The sequence below is a fragment of the Mesoplodon mirus genome (genome assembly GCF_964341445.2).
Source record: "Mesoplodon mirus genome assembly, chromosome: 4".
NCBI classification, from domain to species: Eukaryota; Metazoa; Chordata; class Mammalia; order Artiodactyla; family Ziphiidae; genus Mesoplodon; species Mesoplodon mirus.
Genome location: NC_138979.1, coordinates 102,311,749 through 102,339,594, shown reverse-complemented (window position 1 = coordinate 102,339,594; position 27,846 = coordinate 102,311,749). Strand labels below are relative to the sequence as shown.

General features: G+C 41.5%; 3 protein-coding genes across 3 annotated transcripts in view; 1 reads left to right on the top strand and 2 right to left on the bottom strand.

The window, feature by feature from the left end:
• The window catches only part of TGM5 (transglutaminase 5), a gene marked incomplete at both ends in the record, with an annotated part of 30,589 nt that extends 27,547 nt beyond the window's left edge, over positions 1 to 3,042 (bottom strand). Inside the window, 1 exon segment of the mRNA XM_082618759.1 lies at positions 2,950 to 3,042. Coding sequence (XP_082474885.1) covers positions 2,950 to 3,042 — 93 coding nt within the window.
• On the bottom strand, positions 2,643 to 6,022 carry LCMT2 (leucine carboxyl methyltransferase 2). Its single transcript, XM_082617582.1, has one exon. It carries the CDS (start codon positions 5,624 to 5,626, stop codon positions 3,566 to 3,568), a length of 2,061 nt encoding a protein of 686 aa, XP_082473708.1. The 5' UTR covers positions 5,627 to 6,022; the 3' UTR covers positions 2,643 to 3,565.
• Positions 6,023 to 6,029: 7 nt separating this feature from the next.
• MAPDA (N6-Methyl-AMP deaminase) lies at positions 6,030 to 27,815 on the top strand. The gene is given in 12 exon segments (XM_082617583.1): positions 6,030 to 6,445; positions 10,785 to 11,013; positions 11,255 to 11,385; positions 11,877 to 11,937; positions 15,495 to 15,579; positions 18,318 to 18,399; positions 20,523 to 20,649; positions 21,693 to 21,773; positions 23,958 to 24,096; positions 26,170 to 26,270; positions 26,814 to 26,993; positions 26,996 to 27,815. Coding segments are annotated over 11 exon segments (1,107 nt in total). The 5' UTR covers positions 6,030 to 6,445; positions 10,785 to 10,950; the 3' UTR covers positions 27,053 to 27,815.
• Positions 27,816 to 27,846: the final 31 nt, after the last annotated feature.

Genomic DNA, 27,846 nt, shown 5'->3' with positions numbered 1-27,846 from the left:
AGGCTCTTTTCATTAGAAAAGCCTAAAAATGTGGACAAAAGCTAGGGAATGAGAAAAGCTCTATGTAGTGTAATATCCTAAAAATCATTCTTATTACAATTTATTTCCCAGTCTTAGTCTGCCAATTAGGTGGCAAATGACTTTTCACATAAATATTAGGGCAAGGTCTTTCCTCTCCCTGTTAAACTTACTTTGAGAATTACACACCAAGTCATGCCCAGTGAAGCATCAGCACATCCTAGGAAAATCCTGTATTCATGTGCTCGCAAGCACATTTATGCATGTTCCTACTCCCTCAGGTTAGCCTTTTGGCAAAGTGAACTCATTTCATTTCCAATGGATATGGGGTAACCATGGTCCATTGTTGAGCAAAAAGGGATGAAGATCAGCTGGAAACTGCAATCAAGAAGTTGATAACTCTCATAACTACCCCAGAGCTCCATACCAGAATTTTAAAACAAAGATATTCAGAGGTGAAATGGAGAAGCAAAAAACATAGTCCAACTTCAGTTCTTAATCTGGCCCACATCTCTAACTGCTGTGGATTACTGTTATGAAACTGGGATCCAGCACCTCTGAGTGCTGCTCCAAAGGCACAGAGTTAATGTTGAGGACAAAACTCTAAATGCTCTAAAGAGTAGAGCTTGAGAAATGAATAACTCTTTAACTGAGTATGATGCATGTGTAGGGTCAGAGGTGGAGGGCATGCTTAATCTGGTAATCACATAGAAGTGTGGAACAAGCCCAATTACTCATAATGCGCCATACTGGGCAGCACTTGAGAGAACAGACATCACTGTGCTAGTAATTTTGGTCTGGCATACATCCACATTCTCCTGACAGCCTCCCCCTCCCAACCCCACCCCTCTATATGGCCCCAAAGTAACGAAATAATAATGGTTGATGGTACCATCTAAGAAGTAACATAATGGAGGGGATACCCTGGGCTTTGGAGTTATTTTAGGTTAGAGTTCTGGTACTACTACATAGCTGAGAACACTCACTTCATTAATGTTCTGCTTTGATCTGCTCCTAGAAGTTGGAGGTAGGCTTGTGGTGAACTTAAAAAATACAGAGCAGGGCTTCCCTGGTGGCGCAGTGGTTGAGAGTCCGCCTGCCGATGCAGGGGATGTGGGTTTGTGCCCCGGTCCGGGAGGATCCCACATGCCGCGGAGCAGCTGGGCCCGTGAGCCATGGCTGCTGAGCCTGCGCGTCCGGAGCCTGTGCTCCACAACGGGAGGGGCCACAACAGTGAGAGGCCCGCGTACTGCAAAAACAAAAACAAAACAAAAAAAAACACAGAGCAGCCTTTTCCCCTTCCAGTCACAGTCCTGCCAGTAACCTAGTACCTGCCCCACTGATAGCCTTGCAGATGCCTAGCCATAGTTAAGGCCTTTGTTTACCAGGACTCATGACAGTAACTAATAACTCTCCAAGAAAGGGCTCTGCAGTCTCAGGGAAGCTGAAGTTAAACAGTTTATTCAGTTTGTCTTCTCCTGGGAACCTTCATCCAACAGAGCCAACATTGCCCTCTCCATACACTAGGCTTGCGTTTGCTACTTGGTTTTCATATTGAACACTTTTTACATGCACTTATATGCAAAGTTGTTAATTAAAATATTAGGGAAAAAAGATTCTCGGTCATACTAAGTCCATCAAGATGTTAACATTGATAGTACTTGTAGAATTTAGGTACTTGTAGAATCTCAAGTTATTATTAAGGTTTCAAGGATTGAAGACTAACAAGAAATACTGAAGTGGTACACTTAAGTACCAACAAAGCCACTACCTTTTGACACACGAATTTCACAAGGTATTCACAATTTAGATGACAAATTAAGGCTCAAGTTTTAAGGATGAATACCTAAGATGTTTCATGATCTCACAAGGCTCACCAGGAAAGATGGTCCATTTTAAGGGGATAGTTGAGGAGAGTTTAATGAAGATACTAATTAAAAGGGGTTGAGCAGGGTTAAGGGAAACCAAGTCAAGATGGTGAAGTACCTCAGTGGAGTACAGATGTTTCTTCAACGGTGGAAATGTTCTACATCTATATTGTCTAATACTGTAGCCATTAGTCACATGTGGCTATTGAACACTTAAAATATGGTTAATGCAACTAAGATACAGAATTCTTTGGAGTGATGCAGAGTTAGAGCTATACTTTATAGAAGACTACATGACAGGAGCTGTGGCTTTTACGAAAAAAATGCAGCTGTGGGCTTCCCTGGTGGCACAGTGGTTAAGAATCCACCTGCCAATGCAGGGGACACGGGTTCAAGCCCTGGTCTGGGAAGATCCCACATGCCGCAGAGCAACTAAGCTCATGCACCACAACTACTTAGCCTGCGCTCTAGAGCCCGCAAGCCACAACTACTGAAGCCCATGCGCCTAGAGCCTGTGCTCTGCAACAAGAGAAGCCACTGCAGTGAGAAGCCCACGCACCGCAACAAAGAGTAGCCCCCGCTCACCACAACTAGAGAAAGCCTGCGCACAGCAATGAAGAACCAACACAGCCAAAAATAAATAAATTTATTTTAAAAAAAGAATGCAGCTGCTGCCAACTTGCAGACTGGTAGGGGAAACACCTGGAATACTCTGACTCACTGTCCAACCATCCCTCTCTGGTACCTCTGACTGATGGAACTCACCAAACACCAGAGAACAAGTAGACTCATTGATGCAATTAATAAAGGTTGGCCTCCTGGGACACAGAACATAGTGAAGGGTGGAGTAGATCTGAAGCAAAACATTTTCATACCATGTACAAAATGAGCTGAGAAATCAAATGTTTGGTTTATTAGCACTTATAATTAGCACTTATAATTCTGCTGCACTAGTTGGCACAATGCTTTAATCAAACTGCAACTGGGTTCATTTCAGGATTCATACATGAAGAATGAGGTCAATACCATGTCCCTTCACCTATATTCAGCCTTGTATTCTTACCAAGTATCTGTGTGAAACTTCTTCCAAGGTCCCATCTAAAATCACAAAGCCTAGCATTGGGAAAACTTTCACTTGACTTAGGCTAAAGGTCATTGTAACTCAGTAAATGGATAAACTCAGATTAGAAAATGGGAGGAAGACCAGTAAACTAGATACAGGGACCCAAAGGCCCCCAATTCCTACTCTAGGACTATATGACCACTCTCTTCATATAGGCCTATTTATGTTTTATTTTTGTACCATCTCTTTGAATGTTGGTGTGTGTTTAAACAACTTTTTTTCTTTCTGCACTGAACAGAAGTGCTAACAAGAAAAAAACAAAAACAAAAAAGGGAGTGATGCAGGGGACATGGGTTCATGCCCCGGTCTGGGAAAATCCCACATGCCACGGAGTGGCTGGGCCCGTGAGCCATGGCTGCTGAGCCTGTGCGTCCGGAGCCTGTGCTCCACAACAGGAGAGGCCACAACAGTGAGAAGCCCACGTACCGCAAAAAAAAAAAAAAAAAAAAGGAGTGGGAACAGGGGAGTGGTAATATCTATAGCCAGTGTCAAATACTATTTTGGAAAGCTTTATTGTCTACTTTAGTGGGTCCTGAATATATCACAAGTCCAGTCCTTACTGCCTAGCACTTAAGGAAGAAAGGTCTAATGTCACTGTACAGGGGTTGAAGTAGGTACCAAAGGAAAAGCAGTTCCCACCACCTCCAAGGAGCAGGAGCTGTTCCTCTTCAGGAAGGAGGATGCTGGTATGATTGTGTAACATTAACGGCCATGGCACACATGTTGTGTCAATCCGATACTCGAAGCTCAGTCCTGTAGACAAATCAATAACAGTCACTCCAGGAACTGAGGAGGAATGAATCCAGACCCCTCCGACCAACAAAAGCTTCCCATTGACCACATGAGCTGTGTGGGAGTACCTTGGGGTAATGGGAGGCTGGATGGCTATTGATTCCCAGATGAATCCACAAGAGACTGGTTTCAGAAAGAGTACAGAGCTCAACGGCTCCTCAGAAGCACCCAGACCTCCAGCAATGAGGGCTCCCCCTTGACAGCTGCAGGCACTGTGGGAATGCCGACCTTCAGGTACTTCTCCCTCCACTGGGATCCTGACCCAAGCCATTGTCCCCACATGTAGGAAATGCCAGTCACTTAGTACGGGTTCTGCCACACTGCGGCCCCCATACACAAACAAATATCTCTGATTCTCATAGGACACTTCTGTTGTTGAATGGCGCCAACATGACAAAGTGGAATCTTCTTCTGGGCCGACCTTTGTGACTGTGACATTTAGGTCCTCAGGGTTATTATCCTCACTCTTGCAAAAAAGAAGTTGGAGAATCCCCAAGGCTGGAGTTACTGGGGACAGTCTCCCTCCCAAAACCAGAACCTGAGTATCTGAAAGTCTTGTCATGGTGTGATAAAGGCGTCCATCCCACTGAGCTCCAGTCCCCCAACTGCATATTTGGTTGCCTTTCCATTCAAAGTCACAGTATCTTGAGAGCAAGTGAAACTTTCTCACTCGGCAATGTCGCCCCTCCTGCTCTCCAAATCCTCCAGCACTGAGAATAAGACCTGGGCTCAAAAGGACTGAGGCGTGGCCATATCTCTTAAGGTCTGGGCCCTGGCTATCACCAGTGACTACAATGGCAGGGAAGACTCCTGATGGGGAAGCAGGATCTATCCGAGGAAACGTCTCTGAGGGTGGAAACACCAGAGTTTGGGAGAGGGCGTCTCCCCGAGAAGCGGCCAGAATGAAATAGTGGGCGCACTTCAGATGCCACTCCTCAAATTCGTCGAAAGTTTCGAGATTTTCCACGCGACGGCGTTCTTCTGCGGGAAGAAAGCAGCGATAGAACTCATTCATGTCCATGGCACGGCAGGCGGTCCAGCCGGCCTGAAGGAAGCGCTGCTGCTGGGCTTCCGCGTCGGGAAAGCGGTCCAGGCCATGCAGGGGAGAATTCAGCTGCCGAAAATGTTGCTGCATGAACTCGCCAAAGGCGTCACGCGGCCTCATCTGCTCGTAGACGACGAAAAGGGCATTAGAAAAACGCTGGGCGGCCCAGGCGATGAGGGCCGCGGCATCATCCGGCTCGAGGTAGGTCAGCACGGCCTCAGCCAGAAGCAGAGTCGGTGCGGCTGCGTCAAGGCCCGCGGTGCCCAGGGCGTGGTCCAATCGCTGCAGCTGCCGCAGGTCCAGGCCCAGGATGCAGTAGTCCGAGCTCTCAAAGCACAACGTGTACCCGGGTTCCCCGCTCTGGAAAGGACCAGTTAACGCACACAGTTCCGGCGTATCTCGAATCCTCTGCGCTTTGCGCTGTGCCACGTCCGGAAAATCTACCTCCCAGACGGCAGCCCGGGTCAAGCGGCCCGCAGTTTTGAGGCGAAAATACAGCGAGTCCGAGCCAGCGCCGAGCGACAGGATCTGGGCGCGAGGCGCGCCGGGGACCGCGCACGTCCCCTTCAGGAAGGCGCGCACGCAGTGCCGCACGGCGCGTGCGCGGACGTAGTAGCCGCGGTGGATGAGCGGCGCGCGGCGCGCGGTCCCTGGAACTAGCAAGGCGGCGAAGGCGTCGTGCACGTACCCGCGCGCAGCCAGGGAGGTCTTGCTGACGGCGCTGCTGTCGTTGGTGCTCTGCACTGCCCCGGCCCGACGCTCGCGGCTCCGCGGGCCCATGGTTAGGGAACTCAGGAGCGACGGTCCGTCCCAGTGGTGAGCTGCCCTTTCGTTTCCCAGTAGCCACCTCGCGGACTCTGTACGGAAAAATCACCCCACCGCACCCCGCTCCGTGACGCCTCTTCCTTGGACAGGTGTGCGTCACTTCCGGGAAGAGCGCACCTCGCCAATCAGGGTTGAGGAGGGTGCAGCTGGTGCTGACATTCGGCTGTGATTGACGTTTCTTTGATTCTCTGGGACTGCGGTTTCGCGGCAAGACTGACGGCTGCGGCTTATTGTGGACACGTGGACTGTGTCAGGGAAGCGCGGGTTATCACTTTTCTACAAGCCTTCCTGTCTGAAGTGAGAATTTAAGCTGTCATAAGTTGACTCAACTGTTGACAAAAATCTTTAAGAGGTGAGTCTGTGGGGACTGACAACCAGAGCTCCTTGGACGGCAGGGTCTGCATTGAGTGTCTGGTAGGGGCAAAGCAGGGTTAGAACCACTGACTTTGGTGGGCAAGGAGAAGAGGTCGCTCCTCGGGTGCTAACTACGAGTACTTTATTAAGGGATCCCATTTAAATCTGAAAACAAGCCAGTGAGGCCAGGTGCAAAATGAAGAAACCTTTACAGAAGTTGTGACTCACCCAATCAATGTTTCCCCACAGATGTACACTATTGATTGACTTGTATTCCCGGCTCTGTGCTAAGCTGACAATAAGTAAACCACTCAGCCTCTTGTTTCTCAGCTGTAAAATGACATTCCCCTCCACATTCAAAGTTCTGTTTTCTAGGACAAAGTTGAATATGTCTGTGGAAGAGGGAATCATGGAAGAGAGGTGATTATTCCCTCTGATACGGTCTGAGTCTTGGAGGTTTAAAATAAGTTTCTAATTTGGGTATTTGGGAGTCGTCACCCATAAGAAATCGCTTGCAGAGATATTTACGGGATTTGTAACTTATTAATTGGGATTTGGTGACTGAGATGGAGAAGGAAATCAGGATGACTATAAGTATGGTTACCTTGAAGCAGCGTAGCATAATGATGAAGGGCATGAGTTTTGGAGTCCAGCCAATTTGGATTTGGATACTGGAATTGTGTCATTTAGATCTGGTGTTTAAGAGCTCTTAATGACTTTAGGGAGAGCAATTTCTGTGGAGTAGTAAGGGCAGAATCCATGTTATAATGAATGGGAGATAAGTAAATGGAGGCAGCTCAAGTTTAGCTCAGAAGGAAAGAAGAGACAGGGCAGTAGTTAAAGGGGAATGGGGGATAAAAGAAAGTTTGTTTTTATTTTTATTTTTTAAGGTGGAAGCAAGTACTGTACTTACCTGGTGGTTCCCTGAGGGAAATTAGCAACTGGAGAGAGAGAGGTTGATGAACAGAAAAGTGAGAAGATTAGTGGAGTAATGACTTGGAATAGATAGGAAGGAATGGGATCCTGGGCACAAATTAGTCTTGGGGACAGGAGAATGAATCCTCTTTCTCTGATTCATGAGAGAAGAAGGAGTATAGATAAAGATAAATTTAAGTGTGAGGGAAAGCAGAGAGAAATAGAGGGAATTCATGTCTGAAGGCTTTCGTTGTCTCTATAAAGGTAGCGACTGAGTTGTAAAGTTCAGCCTGAGGCAGCTGGGTCTATGGAACGCTTGAGGAGTTTGGAATTGGAATGGGAGAAGGACTCCCCTGAGCTTGCTGGACTTTGAGATGGTCATTTCTAAAATGAGGGGATTAAGTGCTGCTTTGTGTGGTGTTTCAGGGTTTATCGAGGGTCAAAGAGAAAAAAAAAAGTTGTAGGACTTTGAAAAAAATATACTATGCTGTAGAAATGAATTTTTATATGACAAGTTAGTAAAATGTACATGATATATTAGAACTACTACTTTTTTGGTAAAGAACAGATCAAGAAAAGTGATTCAAGAAGAAAGAGAATGGAGCAAAATTTGTGATTTGGGTGCCTTACAGTTGTTTTCTGGTTATTTGTTAAAAATCTATATTTTCTTATGTAAAATGAGACAGTAATACCTCATGGGTTGTTATGAGAATCAAGTAAAATTACCATCCAAGACATTTAGCAGAATGCCTGGCTCATACTAAGTGCTTAATAAATAGTAACAAGTGTTTTTATTATCCTGAGTTCCCTTTGGGAGGCAGGGGTGGAGGACAGGGAGGAAAAAAGTTCTCTAGGACAGTGGTCCCCAACTTTTTTGGCACCAGGGACCAGTTTTGTGGAAGACGATTTTTCCACGGGGGTGGGGGGCAGGATGGTTTCGGATGATTCAAGCACATTACATTTATTGTGCACTTCTATTATTATTACATTGTAATATATAATGAAATAATTATACTCACCATAATGCTGACAGGAGGCGGAGCTCAGGCTGTAATGCGAGCGATGGGGAGCGGCTGTAAATACAGATGAAGCTTCGCTTGCTCACCCACCGCTCACCTCCTGCTGTGCGGCCCGGTTCCTAACAGGCCAGGGACCAATACCAGTCCATGGCCTGGGGGTTGGGGACCCCTGCTCCAGGAGAACAGGAGACCTGGTTCTGGCCCTGCTCTAACTTGATGAAATATTAGTACAAATATAGAAAGATCTTATCTCAGTGTGTTGCCCTTTGGCACATCACTCCCACCCCACCTGCTTCTGATCCATGCCAAAGCCAGCCCAGGCAGACTGAATCTGGCAGGGCATGGAATCGTTGATAGCAATAGCTTAGGTAATGATCAGTGAAACAACTTTAAAAAATGTGTAAAAACTGTGCTTGCTTTGGTGGCTTTCAAATTTCCATAGGTTAACATTGTAGCTATTGGGTCAGTAAATTTGCTCATAACTAGTTAAGGGGCAATCTGGAGGGTGGTTTGAAATGTGCCACAAAATCAGGTCAGGATCCTAGAGTAGGATTCAAAATTTATATGAAAAGTTAGCCATCTGTAACATTTGTTAACAGCCTGCTATGTAAAATGTCCTAAATGCTTTTTCAGGCTGTCATTCTGTTGTCTAAATGTAAAAGTTCTTCCCTCTCGTAATTCATATTAATAAAAATGTTTTGCAAGGTTTCTAAAAAGTTATTTAATTATTTTATGAACAATTCTGAAAAATAATTTGTTAATTATTTTAATTGATTTATTAAAAGTAATAAGTGAATTATCTAAATTTATTACTTAAATTTTAATTTATTAAAATTATTTCAAAAAGTAATCAGGTATTACATGCAAGTTGTAAAACCTTCAAATTGCACAAAACTTTATAAGGTAAGTAAAAATAAAATTCTGTCCCTTGACCTTTGCCGCTTCCAACCCACTTTCTAGTGCGAACAGTTTTCTATGTATCCTTTCATACCTATTTTAGGAATAAAGATATATATAAATAAGAGTGTGTGTGTGTATACACACATGCTTTGTTTATAAATGTCATCTTTGTAAACAATGTTTTTTGCAACTTACTTTTTGGAAATAATACTATATTATAGAAGTCTTTCCATATAGTCATAGATATTCAGTTGGATGGATATACAATTAATTTAACTGGTACCCTACTGATGGACATGTAGGTTGTTTCCAATTTTTTGCTATTATAAATAATGCTACAAGAAGTGTATTTGTACGTATCCTATAAGATACAGGATAAATTCCAAAAAGTATGTGGGTTTGTGTGCGTGTCGCCAAAGTACCTTCCAAAAATATCATACCAAGTTCTGCTCCCACCAGAACTTTTACTCTCACCTTCACCCATATTGGGTATTCTTCTGAGCTTCAGATATTTTTCTGAATAATTTTACAAGTTAACTCTTCCACATGAACTTTAAAAATCAATTTCTAAGGAATAATTTTGGGAATATTTTGATTAACATTTACTTTATAGGCCAATTTATGACAAATTGACTTTACTATGTCAAGGTATGTTTTTCTGTGTTAATGACATCTCTTATGTGCTTCAGTAGAGATATTAAACATATTGATTAAATAGTCTATCTTTTTTCATTTGTTACTATTAAGCACTTACTATGGCATTCTATTAAAATTCTATTAAAATTTATCTCATACTGGGTTAGCCTTTCTGTGGATTTCTATGGCTCTGTCTAGATCTCTACAAACTATTTTCTTAATTGCCCATTTTAATATCTTGGTAACTTATTTAACCCTCTCAGTATCAATTTAGTGATTTTTAATGTGGTAAAAATATTTATTTTGCAAGCTTATGGGGAGGATTATAGATAATATTATTAAAAGTGCTTGCCACTTAACTGGTAGGCTCTGAATGGAAACTGCTATTCTTTTCAACGTCATCATCATTAATATCTGAGGACCATACTTTGAAAATCACTAAATTTCACTTGGAATTTTGTCTTAATTTATAAGCCACCTTCAGAGGTAAAGGGAAATTAGGATTTATTTATCACCTACAAAATGCTGGGCACTGTGCTAGGTGTGAAACTGCACTCCTTCTCGGGTGGGACTCAAACCCACGGGCTGGGGCTCGAACCCACCTGCACCTCAGATTGGGACTTGAACCCATGATCCCTGACTTAGGAGGGACTCGTCCTAGGGAGGTAGTATAAGCCATAGTCCCTGTTCTTAGGAAGTTTATATAGTCTGGTGAGGAAGAAAGACAAGTAAATCAGTGATTGAGATACAGTGTGATAAAGTGCTGAGTTAAAGGTAGTCACTGGATTATGTGGGAACATAGAAGAGGGGAATTTAAAGTACTTTATTAATCCTTACAGCTACTCTGCATTTTTATCGAATTTTTATCCCATTTTTACAAATAAAGAAACTGAAGCCATGGGGTTAAAAGTGACTAAGGCCACACAGCTACTTAAGAGCAGAACTGGTAAAAGGATTAACCTAGGTCCATCCGACTCCAATGCCTCTTCCTTTATATATTTTAAATAGTTCAAAAATGTAAACTTTTGGACCCAAAATAGGTCTTATAAATTTCTAGTTTTAGAAGTAGTTTTATAGAAAGTGCTAATAGGTAAAGGAATATACCCTACTAAATTTCAGATTTTAATCCACCTCTTACCAGCTTGAGGGCTTTTCTTATTTCTTGTTCATGTTGTTGGCTCACTTAAGTTAGCTTTGGAGTAGCTTTTGTCTTTAGAGGAATAAATTAACAAAACCTGTTTCTTTGCTTTTGCATCAACATCTGAAAATGTTCACATTCGTTTAAATAGGTGACGCTGAGCCCAGAACTGTGTATACTGTTTATCTTATCAAAATGGGTGGAAGTGAAGCAATCTGAAGGAAATTCAAGACCACAGAACTTACTGACTGGACCACATTGTATTGTTCATGCCAAGAATAAGTGTTTGGAGAAAGACCTTGCTATTCTGCTAAATCATGATGGAGGCAGAAGAACAAGAGCCATGGAAGACAACCTTTTACTCACAATTACCTAAAGTGGTGAGAATTCAACCACGGAATCTGGAGTGTTGCTAATTATAATGACTTCTGTGTTGTTTCTTTTCACAAAAGACAAGTACATTTTATAAGTAGAATTTGCAAACTTTGTACATTTTAAAAGTTATATAGCTACATCTAGTAGGCAGTTTGCCTAGTACAGACTACAAACATCAAGCACCTGGTATGATACTATGAATCTAGTGCACTTGAGAAGTTTTTACTGATTGTATTCTTATTTTAGGAACTTCATGCCCACTTGAATGGATCCATTAGTTCCAATACCATAAAGAAATTAATAGCCAAGAAGCCAGGTCTTAAAATCCACTATCAGATGACTATGATTGACAAGGGAAAGAAAAGAACTTTAGAAGAGTGAGTTTGGGGAGATTGTGGACATACTTCTTTCTTTCTCTATTTTGCGATTGTAAATAGTATGTAAGGATTCAGATTTTTGTAGTTAAAGGAGTAGGGTGGCCATCTGGTATGGAGAGTATAACTTGACATATCGCATTTTTTCCAGCTGTCAGACTGTTGACGGTATTTTTAGTGATTTGTATTGTTTGTGAAGTTACACTATATTGTAATATTCTTTAGACTTGAAAATATAGACTTGTTGGTTTTTTTCCCCCAGTTTCCTGCTACCACTTGGGGTAGGAATTGGGGGGTGGAGAAGGGAAACTATTACTTCCCACATAAAAGTAACGTATGATTTTCAGTCATTTGATTATCCCTCCAGATCAATGTAATTTTTGAAAAACCTATTCTCTAGTTCTTTATAAATATATGATTACTATTAGCCTAAAATCAGTTAATTTAGTGAAGTTTTTGATGACTAAAGTACATTAAAACTTTTCATGTTGCAGATGTTTCCAGATGTTTCAAATAATTCATCAGCTTACTACTGGCCCTGAAGATATTCTAATGGTGAGAAATGAAGTAATTTTTAGACTGGTTTAAAAATTAGTAAGTAATTGATGCCCTTCTGTTGTTGCACGTGACCTTTTGCTGTCATCAAGAATCTGATGAAAAATGTTTTCTGCTTTTTTTATGGTAACTCTTTCAAAAAATAATGTAAGACATTTGCCTAAGAGCTAATATCAAAAGATAAGTTCATTATAAAAGATATGAGGAAAGAATCAAGATCAGAATCTTCTATTAGGTAGTGGACAATGTGGAGGAGAAAATCTTGTCCTGTTTTACATATATATATATATGAAATATCTGACCACAGACTTTACATGTATTGCTTGGGATACTTTGAACTGCCCCTGGGTGGACATTATAGAGAATGAAGAAGTTCAAGAGGTGCTTACAGATTGAATGATTAATCCCTAGGGAAATTGTCCTTCCCTCTGGGGATGAAGAGCTAGAGGACTCCACTGTGTTGCCTTAGCTGAAGCTGTTATACTAGAGTCTGATATGGCAAACTGGCTTCTGTATATTGATCTGACCAGGTTGGCATTTTTAAATATTCTCTTTGTAATTGGAGAGAAGCAGAATCCTATCCGTGTTCTTAACCCGTAGAAAAAATGCAAAGTAAGAAGTGTAACCTGTGTTTCTGGAGGGGTGACTTTTGACTGGTCAAGAAAGAATTTTCCTCCTTGGCTGAGACTGATCCTCATGATAGTTATTAAGTAAATTAATCACCTTTTGGAGGAGGGTTAACTCTAAAAGTTTAGTTCAACAAAAGTTGACTGAGTGCCCACAATGTTCCAAGCACTCTGCTAAAGACTGGGAGATATAAAGATAGATCAGCATGGTCCCTGCCCCTCAGGAATCTATGGTCAGGCAGGAGACAGACCCATAAGAGGATAAATCCAACATCATGAGGTAAGCTCTGTGTTACAGACATGCACAGGGATTTATAGGAACCCAAGGGAGCATTGTCTAATCAGCCACTCAACAGGTACCACTGAACCCTGCTAGGAATGTCCACCACAGGAGGCTCTGTCTCACTTTCTGTGGTTGAGTGTAACAGAGCAAACCTGATAAGATTTTAGATTCTGAGAGCTTCATGGGTATCATATGCCATGCTCATTGTTTCATTCCTTCCAAAGTTGGTAAAAAACTTTATTAATATGAGGCGAGGAATTAAGATTCTGTAGCATTTGACTTAGTGCTACTTAGACGAACACCTGTAGGTGGTCGAGAGGATGACAGTGAGATGCCCCAGAGAGTGAAATTAATAACATTTACATATAATAAATTAATCATGTGTGGGAGTAAGCCAAGAGATGGTTTACAGATGTGGGACTGAGTGGGGATCACTTAACAGTCAAGTCATTGCGACTGGGTGTAATCTCAAAGAGACAGGATTGAAATGTGACTGAAATAATATTAACTATTGCATGTGCCAGACACTATACTCAAGATGACTTTCTGAGGCGGGCATTTTTTTTTAACATCTTTATTGGAGTATAATTGCTTTACAGTGGTGTGTTAGTTTCTGCTTTATAACAAAGTGAATCAGCTATACATATACATATATCCCCATATCTCCTCCCTCTTGTGTCTCCCTCCCACCCTCCCTATCGAGGTGGGCATTTTTATTGTTCCCTTTTTGCAGATGAAAAAACTGAGGCCTAAAGAGGTTAAGTGTAACTTGTTCAAGGTCACTCACTGCGAGTAAGTGGCAGAATGGACTATTTTGTCCAATTCCAGAGCCCTTGTTCAAGGTCACTCACTGCGAGTAAGTGGCAGAATGGACTATTTTGTCCAATTCCAGAGCCCATGTTCTTTCTCACTCAAGATGTGCAGTCTTACCATCCTTGGAGTAAGCGGAAACTTAACTAATTGTGATGGATTCTATCTGAAGGAAGTACTTGAGTAGATGTTCTCAGTCCAGCGCATAGGAGAGGAAAGCCCAAAGAGCCAAGAGTTGCCCTCGGTACCTGTTGCTGCATGGAGCAGAAAGGGCTGAATCTGGCCAACACGGATATGGACCCTAGGGAAGTGTTCTTGGACGTGAGCTGGAGATGATTCCACAGGCCTTAATGTGGCCTAGAGAAATCTTCCTCCCATTGCTCTCAATCAGTATTTGCCAGCAACCTTCTGTTGTTGTATTTGGTTTCACACGTACCTCACCATCAAGAAAGGGGGTGCCCTGGATAGTAGATAGGATCGCTTCACACCCTCACTTCCACCCTCGTTGGCAATTCATACATTACAAATAGGCTTCTGCATTAGTCTCCTGTGAGCTGGGGTAGGGTGTCTCTGGGTCTGCTTAGTTCTGGAGCAATGATAAGATGTGAGTTCCTCACCCTGCAGAGATGAGGCCTGTGCTCTGGTGGTGGCAGTGGCAGCAGCATGGGGTTCCTGAGACAGCAGTGCTATGGGGTCCAGTGCCTGTGATGATGCTGCAGAGGCTGCAGGGTTATGCTCAGTGGTGGAGGAAGCAGTGGTGTCTTGCTTGGTCCAGGGGTGTCACGTGATTTTGAATGCTTTTGTGTTGTCCTGAGCTGTGTAATCTCTGAGGCTGATTCTCCAGACCTCCTGGTGAATCCGAGCCACCCGTTATGTTCATGTTATAATAAATTCCTTTTCTGGCTTTAGTGTAAAGAAAAAAGATGAGGCCCAGATCTTGGATTGCAATGAATCCACCAAGGCGGGGCCACCCAGTTAGGTACCGTCTGCGCAACCAGCCAGCCTTGTTCCTTGGCCAGGACGCCGCACCTGCATGCCCATGTGCACGTGGTCAAAGCAGGTTAAGAGTAGAATACCAGCAGTAAGGACTAACTAGGGCTGGTTGTCACAGCATTTCTAACTTGGTCCTTTTTTCTTCTAGATTTGGTATATTTTAGGGTTGATGGCAATGAAGGAAAACATGCCTTCAGCCTTTAGATATCATTTATCTTGGTGATTTCGTAATTTTTGGAGTGTTGAGTTTTGTGCTAGATTGGATACAGTTTTACTCAAATTTATCACCCATTTTCTTTGCCTAAGAAGAATCTTCCTAAGTACTTCTGGGGGAAATTTAACCCTGCCGGAAAAAATTCTTGAAAAATACAACTTATCCCTAAATAACTTGAATAAGAATCTTAAGCCATGACTTTAAATGGTACATCAGTACTACCTAATCATTTTAGTTGCTTATTTCCATAGGTAATGAAATTTCAAATAGTATACACTCATAGGTGGTTTTACTGGTTTTAGTTTTGCCTCTGTTTTATCAGTCTGCTGTTCATTAGGAAATAGAGAAATGGCTAAAAGGGGAGAAGAGAAACAAAAAGTGTGGGTGACGTGCAGCTTTGGACTTCATGTGAGTATGGGGGGTGGGTAAGGGGAGCTATTGGAAATGTGGTAGTTTTGTCACAGCCTCCACCAGGGGTGTGACAAAGCAGGTCATCCTCACCATGTGGGAGACTCCCAACACTCCTTGCAAATCAAATTTAATGCATGAAATAAAGATGTAGCATGTGGCATTTTCAATGGGCCGCTTACACTAACATAATCAATATTGCATACGTTGCCTTTATTATCAGGTCACGAAAGATGTCATTAAAGAATTTGCAGACGACGGTGTCAAGTACCTGGAACTAAGGAGCACGCCCAGAGAAAATGCTACAGGTAGAATCTAACTACTTCTCAGCAGATGTCTATCTTTTTTCTCATGTGCTTTGATGATGCATGTGTTTGCAAGTTGAGACTATGAAGTATTTACTTTTACACTATTGTAAAAGTAGGGTCAGTGGTCCAGATCTTCTGATGTACATTAATGATGTATGTTATTAATGAGTGAGTTATTCTTAACTTAAAAAATCAGGTCAGGATTATCTGTTGAAGGGAAATAAAAACACCTGCAAACATTTTCTTTGTTCTTATTTTTCTCACTCTGAGAAAACACTTTTTCCTTATAGTTGCATTGTCTTAAATAAATGCTAGTTTGAGTTCCCTGCATCAAGGCACTTGTGAGACAATGAGTGGATGCACAATCACATTTCATGGCAATCACTGAAATGAAGGTTATTGAGTCACGTCTCAGGGACTGATGGTATCTTAGACCAGGAGCAAGCTGTGATGTGGCAGAACCTCTCTGGACGGAGATGAGTGGATCTGGATGTGATCTGGAGAAATTTCCTGGGACCCTCTTTCATTAAGAGCAACATCAGGAGATATTCTATTGTGCCCTTGGGTCCTCCTTAGCACTTTGTCTGTGACCTAAAGAGGCCCTACCAGATCATCTTGCACCCAGACATGTGTAGCCCAGCATCATTCATGGGGTAAAAATTTTGAAACTACATATAGTAAAGTAAGTGCTGAAATGAGACAAGCAGAAGATTCTTTTTTTTTAAATTTATATTGGAGTATAGTTGATTTATAATGTGTTAGTTTCTGCTGTACAGCAAAGTGAATCAGTTATACATACACATATATCCACTCTTTTTTAGATTCTTTTCCCATACAGGTTATTACAGAGTACTGAGTAGAGTTCCCTGTGCTATACAGTAGGTCCTTATTAGTTATCTGTTTTACGTGTAGTGGTGTGTATATGTCAGTCCCAATCTCCCGATTTATTCCTCCCCCTGAGCAGAAGATTCTTATCTCACATTTTTAAACTGTAGGATCAGTTCCAAGTTATACTGGTGAGGATAGTGAAAGGGAAGGGAAGAAGAAACCTGCCAATTATTAGGGCTAGTTGACTCTTCAGATGGAGATTCAGAGGGGAATGTCACCTTAAGTATGTAGCAATAGGGGAATAGTTAAATAAAGGTTAATGGAATATTTGGCAACCATTAAAAATATTTGCAAAGACACTTTAATGATGTGAAGACATGCTCAGAATACAGTGTTAAATGAAGGAACAGGATACATATATACCTAGTAGCATCTCATCTGTTCAAAACTATATATCTAGGGGCTTCCCTGGTGGCACAGTGGTTGAGAGTCCGCCTGCCGATGCAGGGGATGCGGGTTTGTGCCCCGGTCCGGGAAGATCCCACATGCTGCGGAGCAGCTGGGCCCGTGAGCCGTGGCCACTGAGCCTGCGCGTCCGGAGCCTGTGCTCCGCAGCGGGAGAGGCCACAACAGTGAGAGGCCCATGTACCGCAAAAAAACAAAAACAAAAACTATATCTATACATCTATATCTATATCTATATATATATATGTTTACACATATACACACACTTAGAAAAACAGCCAGTGGTTATCTCTGAGTGGTGGGATTACAGGTTATTTTTATTTTTCTTCTTTATAATTGTCTGTGTTTTTTCTAGAGATTTTCCACTAAATGTAAACATTTTATAACTGGGGTATGAGAGTATTTTAGAGGAGGTTGTTCTGGAGAGTGCTTTTTGAGAGCGCCACAGAAGAGGAGGACTTGAGCACCTGAACTTGAAAGAACATCTCTAGTGCCCTGGATGAGAAACACTGAGTCTGAGCAGGGTTGAGGGAAAAGGAAACCAAGAGGATTTTTTCCTGGACAAGCAGGAGAACATTCTGCTAGTAGAGAAAAAAATTTCTGGCATTTTTTTTTAAGGACAGGCCATAGAAAAGAGCTTTTTTTTTTTTTCTGGCCACACTATGCACATGGGGATCTTAGTTCCCCAACCAGGGATCGTACCCATGCCCCCTGCAGTAAAAGCATGAAGTCCTAACCCCTGGATCACCAGGGAATTCCCAGAAAAGGGCTTTTGTTATTCTTGTTTTGTTAGAACAAGCATTTAAACTTTTTATAGCAATTTGTGAGAGTAGTTTTTTTTTTTTTAATTGATTATTTATTTATTTATTTTTGGCTGTGTTGGGTCTTCGTTGCTTGTGCAGGCTTTCTCTAGTTGCGGTGAGCAAGGGCTACTCTTCGTTGCGGTGTGTGGGCTTCTCATTGCGGCGGCTTCTCTTGTTGTGGAGCATGGGCTCTAGGTGCGTGAGCTTCAGTAGTTGTGGCTCACAGGGTCTAGAGCACAGGCTCAGTAGTTGTGGCACACAGGCTTAGTTGCTCCGCAGCATGTGGGATCTTCCCGGACCAGGGCTCGAACCCGTATCCCCTGCATTGTCAGGTGGATTCTTAACCACTGCACCACCAGGGAAGTCCTGAGAGTAACTTTATGTCTGTTGAATTTGAGAATGATTTTTAAACAAGCTTGAATTTTATGTCTTTTTTTAAAATTTCATTTTTCTAGTATTTCATTTTTTTTCAATTTTATTAAAGCATAAATGGTATTTACTAAAATGTATCCATAACTCATCTTTAACCATACCCGTATCACACATAAAGTGAAAATGTATTTGTTCATATAGGGATGCTGATGTTGAAGGATGAAGTAGTTGATGATCTCTTTAAAAATGTTTTATTTGTGTCCTTTCCAGGAATGACTAAAAAGACTTATGTGGAATCTGTACTTGAGGGTATAAAACAGTCCAAACAAGAAAACATAGACATTGATGTTAGGTAAGAAGCATTGTACCTTAGTGGTCACCATTTAAAATAGTAGAATGTGAAAAATTTACTCTTTTGAGCCAGAGTATAGTGGATTTTTATAAATCAAACAATAACCGATTTTTATCTTTTAATAAAAAACAGAGTCAAGAACCTTGTGTTTAAAGTTGAGAATGCAATTCTGAATTTTTTCGTGTGGCAGTAAAGTTCTGAGTCCTGTTGCTCTTGTGAAGTATGGCTTCCCATGGCTCTTCAGCGAAAATCCAGGCTTCTTACTATGGCCTGCAAGGTCCCACGTGGCTGCCTTTCTTACTTCAACAGCCTCATCTGGACCACTGGTCACTTATCACGCACTGGCCCACCCTCTGTTCCTCAAGTAGGCCAAGACTGTCCCACATCAGCACCTTTGTACTTCCTGTTACACCTCCACTGTATCCTCGCATGGCTGGCTTCTCATTATTCAGGTCTCAATGTGGCTGTCACTTCCTCAGAGGGGCCTTCCTTGACCACCTTATCTAAAGTGCCTCCCCACATCTTCTAGTCACCCCGTTTATTTCCGTTATGGCACTCTTCTTAACAAGATCAGAAGTCTTCTTGTTTTATTTGTATATAAACACTCACCCGCTAGAGTGTAAATTCAGTGAGGCCAGGGCCCTTGTCTTTTGATTCACCACTACCCCACCAGTACTTAGAACAGAGCTGGCACATAATTAGGGTTCAGTAAGTCCTTGAAGGAAGAAAGGAAGAAAGCTAACTATAGTTTCTGGCTATAAAATCTCTCGAAATTAAGCTTAACTGGACTAATACCCCAATTTAAAAAAAAAAAACAGGCAAAAGGCAAGAGAATTCAGAAAAGAAGACATACAAATGGCCAATAAATGTATAGAAAACTATTTAACTTCACTAATCAAATAATTTTAAAAAGAACTATTACAATGCCATTTCAACAGGCACCCCACTCCCCAAAAAGAATATTAACCAGTGTTTGTGAACTTACACACTGCTGGTGAGCATATGTAATTAATAAAACCTCTCTAAATAGGTATTAAGATCTATAAAAATAATTTCCCTCTGTGATCCAGTAACTCTGTTCTAGAAATGTATCCTAAGGAAATAGATTGATGAATGTTAAGATTCTTCACAGTAGTGTTATTTATAACAAAAAGTAGAAAACATCCTAAAATGTCCAACAATCAGAGGACAATTACATTATGTTATATTCATATGATTTATATTGTTTTCTAACATTATTTAATGGCAGGGGAAATTGTTAAGTGGAAAAAAAAGACTGCATTTTATATATAGTTGATCCAAATTTTGTAAATAAATCTATGCTGGAGGGATTTCTTTATTTTGTGAATAAATAGATAAACTAATAAATGCTGGAGGAAAATTACACAATATTAACAGGGGTTCTCTGGGTATTCGATTCCTTGTAGGAATCCAGCTAATGTATGAAGAATGAATTTGTATCAGCTATTGGATGCATGTTAGAATTAGAATATTACCAATCTTGTAACCCTTAATGAAATAAGGGATCTAAGCCTCCTGGTGAAAGAACCATCACCACCTATGAAATCCTCTTGCCTCAATATTGAATCTGATCTGATTAAGCCTCTAGACTAGATCCAGTTTCCAATTCATAGGAAATACGAGAGACAGGAGAACATGTTATCAACATGGGGATTCAATCAGCAAAATCAGATGTGGGAAACTTTATAGGAAAAATGATGTGGTTTCTTCAACAAATAAATTCAAGAAAAGAGGCCGGGGGAAGGTGTGAGGTAGAGGGTGGAGGCATGGGGGAAGTGGCTATAGATTAAAAGAGACTTGAGACACACTGACCAACACAATGTTTGGACCTTAGTTGGATTCCGAATCAAACTGTAAAAAACAAATACATGAACAAAAAAACAGGAGATAGAACTTTGAACACTAACTAGATATTTGGTGCTGTTTAGGAATTTATGTCTCATTCCTTATGGCAAAGTAAGATGTCAAGTTAATCAGGCTGTAGTTTTCCAGTAAGATGCAGTCCATGTAGCCTGCCATACCTCTCTGGCCATACTCAAGAGTTGTCTTTTTCATCTACACAATCAATACTCATTTTCAACTGTGTTTTTCTTGTATCAAAGGTATTTGATATCAGTCGACAGAAGAGGTGGCCCTTCAGTAGCCAAGGAGACTGTTAAACTTGCTGAAGAGTTCTTCCTTTCTACTGAGGATACAGTTCTTGGCCTTGACCTCAGTGGAGACCCTACTGTAAGTTACTTTTCCAAAATATATTTTATTTCTAAAAGGTAGAATCAGTTTGTGGGATGAGGATTAGCTTGGAGCATCCTGCTTTCTCCAGAGGTCCAACAGACTCTCTGTGTGGATGAAGCCCTATCCTGCCCTGGGTGACCAGAATGTCTATAGCAACTGCTCTCAGACAGGGTTCTGTGAGAGAATTAAGCCCCCTAAAAAAAGAGAAAAAGATTTGCATGACAATATGATTATTTTATTTTGGTTCACAGCTAGTACCATTCTACTAGAGAAGTTAATTTATTAACATGTAATCCATGTCTAATGCTTAATTATGGCTAGGGCTTAATTGTCTCACAGAAGCCCCAGTTGAGAAAGGCTGGTCTAGAGCTTCTGGGTCAGATTCAAGCAGGGTGCCTCAGCTGTGGCACTACTGACATTTGGGGCCAAAGAATTCTTTGTTGTAGGAGGGTGTCCTGTACATTATAAGATGTTTAGCAGCATCCCTGGCCTCTACCCAATAGATACCAGCACCCTCTTAGTTGTGACAACCAAAAATGTTTGTAGGCATTACCAAATGTCCCCTGGAGGGCAGAATCACCCCAGTTGAAAACCATTGAATTAGAGAGTCCTGTGAACCTAGTTCTTATGGCTTTGTCAAAACCTGGGCTGTTCTGGCCTTGTTTCATCCGTCCATTTGATAGAAGCTTTCTTTACTAATCATGCTGGTTCCTGAATCAGGTGAGTTCTCCTTCTTAGCTTTAGATATCTAGATATCCTTCCAAAAGTAAAATTTGGTGACTGTTATATCAAGCTTAGCTGATTGTCATCAGGTTCACTGATACTTAAGATTCTTGAGGGCAAGGACTGTGTCTGTGCCAGCTTTGAATTCTCTAACATGTCTACCACACTGTAGATACTTTATAAACAAAATGTGCAAATAAGTCCATCTGCCGTTTTTTTTTCTGCCATTATTTTATTTCTTTTTTTATTGAGACAGAGAACCCAGTTCTTCAGTTTGCCTATACTCATACACCCTCGTTTTAACTTTTGTCTTCAAGGTAGGACAAGCAAAAGACTTCTTGGAACCTCTTTTAGAAGCTAAAAAATCAGGTCTGAAGTTGGCATTGCATCTTTCAGAGGTAAATAATATTGTAAAATTAGGCTGGAGAGGGTAGATTACAATGGAAAATAATTAATGGAAAATAATAATCATTTGTACATGGCTAAAGATAGACCTGGCTTGGGAAAACATTTTTAGAAAGAGAAAGTAGAAATATTTTTGTGTAAATTATAATGATGAAGGCATAACTTGCTTTAGTCCCTCACATTACTGTGTCTATGTTTTTGTGGTTCCTGGGGCTGGCTGTTGACGTGCACTACGGTTGTGTCCTTAAAACAGCTTAATTGACACCTTGCTAGAGAAAATGCATGAATTTATATCAGCAGCCTTGTTATCAGCAAGCTGACACTGAGAAAAGCATGAGTTTGTCTCACCTGTCCTTGCAGGGAAGGGACCTGAATGTGTCACATACACTGGCAAGAAAGGAAGTAGCTCATTATCATTTTATAAGGCTCAGCAGAAGATCAAGTGCCCCTGTGGCCCCAGCTCCTTGGCAACATGAGCACAGTGCAGATAATGCACAGAGAGTAGCTGGAGAACAGTCATTTTCTTAATCAGCACATCCCTGTGAGGCAAGCAAGGGACTCTCCTGGAATTTTCCCCATTTTACAGACGGATTTACTTTCTACCTCAGTACTTCTACCTATTTCTTTTCTTTCTTTTTTTTAACATACAAAAAGCTGTACATAATTATGCAACTTGATGAATTTGGATTTGTTTATTTTTATTATTTATTTATTTATTTTTATTTTTGGCTGCCTTGGGTCTTTGTTGCTGTGTGCGGGCTTTTCTCTGGTTGTGGTGTGCGGGCTTCTCATTGGTGACTTCTCTTGTTGCAGAGCACGGGCTCTAGGCACGCGGGCTTCAGTAGTTGTGGCTCACGGGCTATAGAGCACAGGCTCAGTAGTTGTGGAATACGGGCTTAGTTGCTCTGTGGCATGTGGAATCTTCCCGGACCAGGGCTCGAACCCATGTCCCCTGCATTAGCAGGCGGATTCTTAATCACTGCGCCACCAGGGAAGCCCCTAAATTTGTTTCTTGAATGCAGGAAATAATACTTAGTCTACTTAGCTCGTATGATTATTTTGAGAACTAAGGTCATGATTTAAAGACTAGGGAAAAAATTGGAGCTTCGTGTCAGTACTGGCTCTTTTTCATGTCTACAAGCAGAGAGTCAGTAATCTAGTGGCAGAACTTAAAATCTAAGATCCATGTTTCCACACTCTGATCAAAAGATCTTTCATGTGTAGGACACCCTCTAGTTGACCAGACTGATGCCAGATTGAAGTCATTGGTCAGGATAACAGAACAGCCAGCATGAGGCCAGTTACCTCTGGCCTTTGTGGACAGCATCAGAACCTGCTCTTTCCCTTAATTTCTGTGGCTTTTCTTGTTTGGTCCATTGGATATAAAACATTTCATTTCAACATGTTATGGTCATTTGTCTTTTAGGCTATCTAGGAGATGAAGAGCACAGCCAGACATTTTCATGGTAGTTGTGGTTTGCACTTAGCTAGCCTTGTCAAGATAGAACATAAGCGCACTGTATGTGGATGGAGTCTGGGCACCGGAGTCAGATGGAGCCAGGTTTCACCCTTATCTCCACTATTCACTAGCTCTGTGAGCCTGGACAGCTTTTCTTTAAAATGCTTTATATTTTTAACTACAAAAGTTATATGTATCTGAAGAAAATCCACGTGTACAGAAATAGTGTAAAGTAGAAGTAAAGAAATAAAAAATGAAAGGTCCCCTTCAGTTCTGCTCCTAAGTTGATCCTATTAACAGTTTTGTTATTTATATATATATTTTCTATCCCTTGTTGTAATATGTATGAAGACATATACACAACACAGAACACACATATGCATATAGAGTTGTGAGATTTTGTTTTTGAAAATTACTTTTTCTGAGTTTTGATTTCTTCATCTTAATGCTTTGTATGATTCTTGTGAGGTTTAAAGGAGAATGTGTGTGAAAAGGCTATTGACTTCATAGTTACTATCATCAAAATGAATCTAGAAGAATATTGGGAAATAAATGGGAAGATAAAAGGCAAAGAAGAGAGCTGGAAGGTCTAAGTGATTCAGCTTCCCAGAATGTCTGCATTACCTTCCCAGAGGGACAAAATACCTGGCTATAGAAAAAAGTGCTTTTAAGAACCACTGAAAGAGGTTATTGATGCCCTCTTTCCCCTTTTTTTGAGATTCCAAACCAAAAAAAAGAAACACAGGTACTCCTGGACCTGCTTCCTGACCGAATCGGGCATGGCACATTTCTCAACTCCTTGGAGGGAGGATCCCTGGATCTGGTGGACTTTGTGAGGCAACACCAGATACCGCTCGGTAAGGCTTAAGGCTTTAGGTCCTCCAGGCAACTCACTGTCCCTTCCTCCCCAGCCCCCAGGTTGCAATTCATATGTAGAGAAGCACTGTTCTAAATATATAAATATCATTTAGAAGTTAAGTGATGCTTTCTCAGCCTTATTTATTAAGTAACAGGAAGTTTTAGCTCCCATTAGAGTATAAGCTCCATGAGACCAGGGCCCTTATCTGTCTTGTTCACTGCCACATCCTCCAGTTCCTGGAACCAGGTATTATATTGAGGGAATAAGGGTCGTCTAGTATTTTGGAATGACTTTAACCAATTTACATATGTTATGAAAATGTATAATATTTATTTAAAAATTAAGACTTATGCAAGATTCCAAGTACATTTTTATATGTCTGTTAACCATCACACACTTGCTTGTCTGCATGTGTATACCTGGAGCTTTTTTTTTTAATTAATTTATTTTATTAGTTTTTTTTTATTTTTCATTGCTAGTATAGAGAAATACAGTTGATTATTTTATATTTATCATGTGTTATGTGACATTGCTGAACTTACTTATTCACCATTACTTTGTAGAATAAGAGTGATGAGAGCTGACATCTCTCCTTGTTCCCTATCTTAGGGAAAAGCATTCAGTCTGTCACTGTTAAGTATAATGTTAGCTATAGGGTTTTTATTTTTATTTATTTATTTTTTTTGGCTGTGCTGAGTCTTTGTTGCAACTCATGGGCTTCTCTAGTTGTGGCGCGTGGGTTTAGTTGCCCTGCGGCATGTGGGATCTTAGTTCCCCAACCAGGGATTCAACCGCGTCCCCTGCATTGGAAGGCAGACTCTTAACCACTGGACCACCAGGGAAGCCCCCCTGGAGCTATTTTTATTTAACAACAAATACTTATGAAGTGCCTACTCTGTTCCAGTCACTGTTCAAATTGCTGGGAATACAGCAGTAAACAAAACAGACTTTCTTTCTCAGGGAACTTATATTCTAGCATAGGTAAGAGAGACAGTAAGCAAATACACAAGAAAATATCAGTGTTAAGTTCTTTGAAGAAAATTAAACAAGCCAGTAGAATAGTGATGAGATAACCACTTTTGACTGGATAGTTGGGGAAGGCCTTTCTGATGAGGGAAAGAAGCAGTTGGCTGAAAACCTCTTTACTGAATGATGAATTCACTGAACTTACAAATTTAACAATTTGCAGTAACACCTGTGTGGGTGTGTTTTTTAACTAACATAGAGTTTTTCAGCAACTCATAATGGGTGAGATTTCTTTTCTTTTTACTAAGGAAATTTTTAAACCTCTACAAAAGTAGAGGATCTTGGAAACCACTTGCATAGTGATCTTACTTGGTGTGGTGGCCCGGCTCTGCTCTGAGCAGGGGCAGGTTGGGTTTGCCATTGCTGGGACTGAGTGGCCCTGTGTTGCAGCCACCTTACTCAAGGGAGCAGATGCCATCAAGTCAGTGAAGTATTTTACTCTGGCTGGGGAGCCGGGCACAGCTTTTCAAGGCAGGAGTTTTATAATCATAGAAGTCGTTCTTAAGATGGACTTGCAGCAGGCAGTGAATGGATGGTTGTCTGAGTAAAGGAGTTCAGCGGTTTTCTTTGAAGCCATAGAAGAAGTCCATTTCTGCTCTTGGCTTTTTATAATACTGTAACCCTCGACAGTGCTACCATTTTCTTACCTTTACTTTAGCTCCCACTGTAAGACCAGGAAGAAGTGCAGCAACCCTTCAAAGATTCCTTCTGCTCCCTTATCACGATACTTCCCTGCCTTCTTCATGGTGACTGGCTTATCACACCCCTCTTTCTTCCCCTTCTTTGGTAAAAGAAAGGGAGAAGCACAGGGCTGTGAAGGGGATGTTAATTCCCTGCCATGAGCTGCAGCACGTAGTTCCCACACAACTACACTCATTGGACTACAAATTCTCACATGTAAGAAAAGGTCAGTTTTGTAAAATAATGAACTACTGAAAATTAGCATAGTTTGGAAAGATTTCTCATGTATCTACTTGGTGAACAGTGAATGAGTCTACTAATCTGCTTTTAATAAGAGGCTTCTTCCTTTCCCCTCTTCATCTAGAACTCTGTTTGACCTCGAACGTCAAAAGTCAGACAGTTCCATCTTACAACCAGCATCATTTTGGATTCTGGTACAGCATTGTCCATCCTGCCGTGATCTGTGTAAGGTGTTTTGTTGTGAGGTATTTTGCTCCTCTTTAGTCCCTGAGTTGCCATAGGTCAGACATTCACTACCTAGCTGGCTGCCTTGCACACCTTGGGGGTGATGCCCAAGTGGAGGAGTGAGAGGAGATTGGGGCTTGAGAGGCTGCAAAGGGCCAGCGTGACTCTGGTTTGGCTCTATGGGGAAAGGTCCTGGACAATACCTGGGGGAACAACAACAATACTGATGCCCAGCACCCAGCCCTTGCGATTCGGCTTTAATTGATCTGGGGTGAGTCCTGGGCACAGATACATCTTAAAAGCTCCCTCAGTGATTTAAACATGCAGCCATGGTTGAGAGCCACTGCCCTGGTGTTTTATTTTTTGTTCTTAAAAAGGATAAACAAGCCTGTTCAGTCATAGATGTGCATGGATACATTTATTGGCCCCTGTTTAAATTCTTAAAGAAGCATGGTAAATAGGAAAATACTCTAAACGAAAGCTGTTGTTTTTTAAAAAATCATTTCCTCGTTCATTTTGAAACTTTCTTGCTTATGTTGGCAGACCGATGATAAGGGTGTTTTTGCAACACACCTTTCTCAAGAATACCAGCTGGCAGCTGAAACATTTCATTTGACCCAGTCTCAGGTGTGGGATCTGTCTTATGAATCCATCAGCTACATCTTTGCTTCTGACAGCACCAAGTCTGATCTGAGGAAGAAGTGGAATCATCTGAAGCCAAAAGTGTTCCATTTTTAAGCTATAATGAGGTGAACTACTTTCGAGTAGGTCTTACAACCTAGATCTCCCTGCTGTATCCCAGTTAGTAAGCTGTCCACTGCTCCCCGTGGAAGCATAGCAGCCAAGTGCTGTGGGCTCCAACACGAGCACCTCACTCATGGCGGAGGCCCAGTAAGTCTCTCTTAAACTGAGTGGCAGGCTCTGAGGTCGTCCATGGCTTAGCTCCATGCTGCTTACAGGAAGGGACTTGAAAGTTGCTGCTCACTGAACTCCCCATTCCAGCAGTGATTTTGGCTTAACAGTCCTTCATTAGTGATCATGAAACTTCAAGAAAATCAGAGTAGGTTCTCATCAGGAAAAGTTTTGGAATTACTAGTCTAAATAAGGTGAAGAGAGAAGGAAGAACAGATTGTCGCCAAAACCTTTAAGCCATCTAGCTTGTGATGACAGCTCTGTATTTTGTTGTGCTTACTTTAATCGGACTCCTTTCACTTAAGTATTCCCCAGAACTGTGGACTCCAGGCTACACTGCATACCATGGATTTTTGTGAATCCCAGTAGCCAGGGTTAATCTCCTTTGGGTGGGTGACCCTAAGTGACAGATAAAGCTAGCTTCTGATATCTGCCTTTGCCCTTCTCATGATTAATCCTCCTGGAGTCAAGATACATTTTAGATTTTGAATCGAATAATGGAGAGAGAATTGATCCATTCTTATGTTCATATCTCATCTTCCCTCCCCTACCTGGTTACCATAAAAATAATTCTCTACAGAGTTGACAAGACAGCCTCTATATTCACATTACAGTAAAAGAGAAATGGCAGTGCTCGCTCTCTCTCCCTCTGTATATATATACG

What these genes read in the sequence shown, in the direction of transcription:
- LCMT2 (XM_082617582.1), bottom strand. Translation starts at nt 5,626, where the DNA reads ATGGGCCCGCGGAGCCGCGAGCGTCGGGCCGGGGCAGTGCAGAGCACC.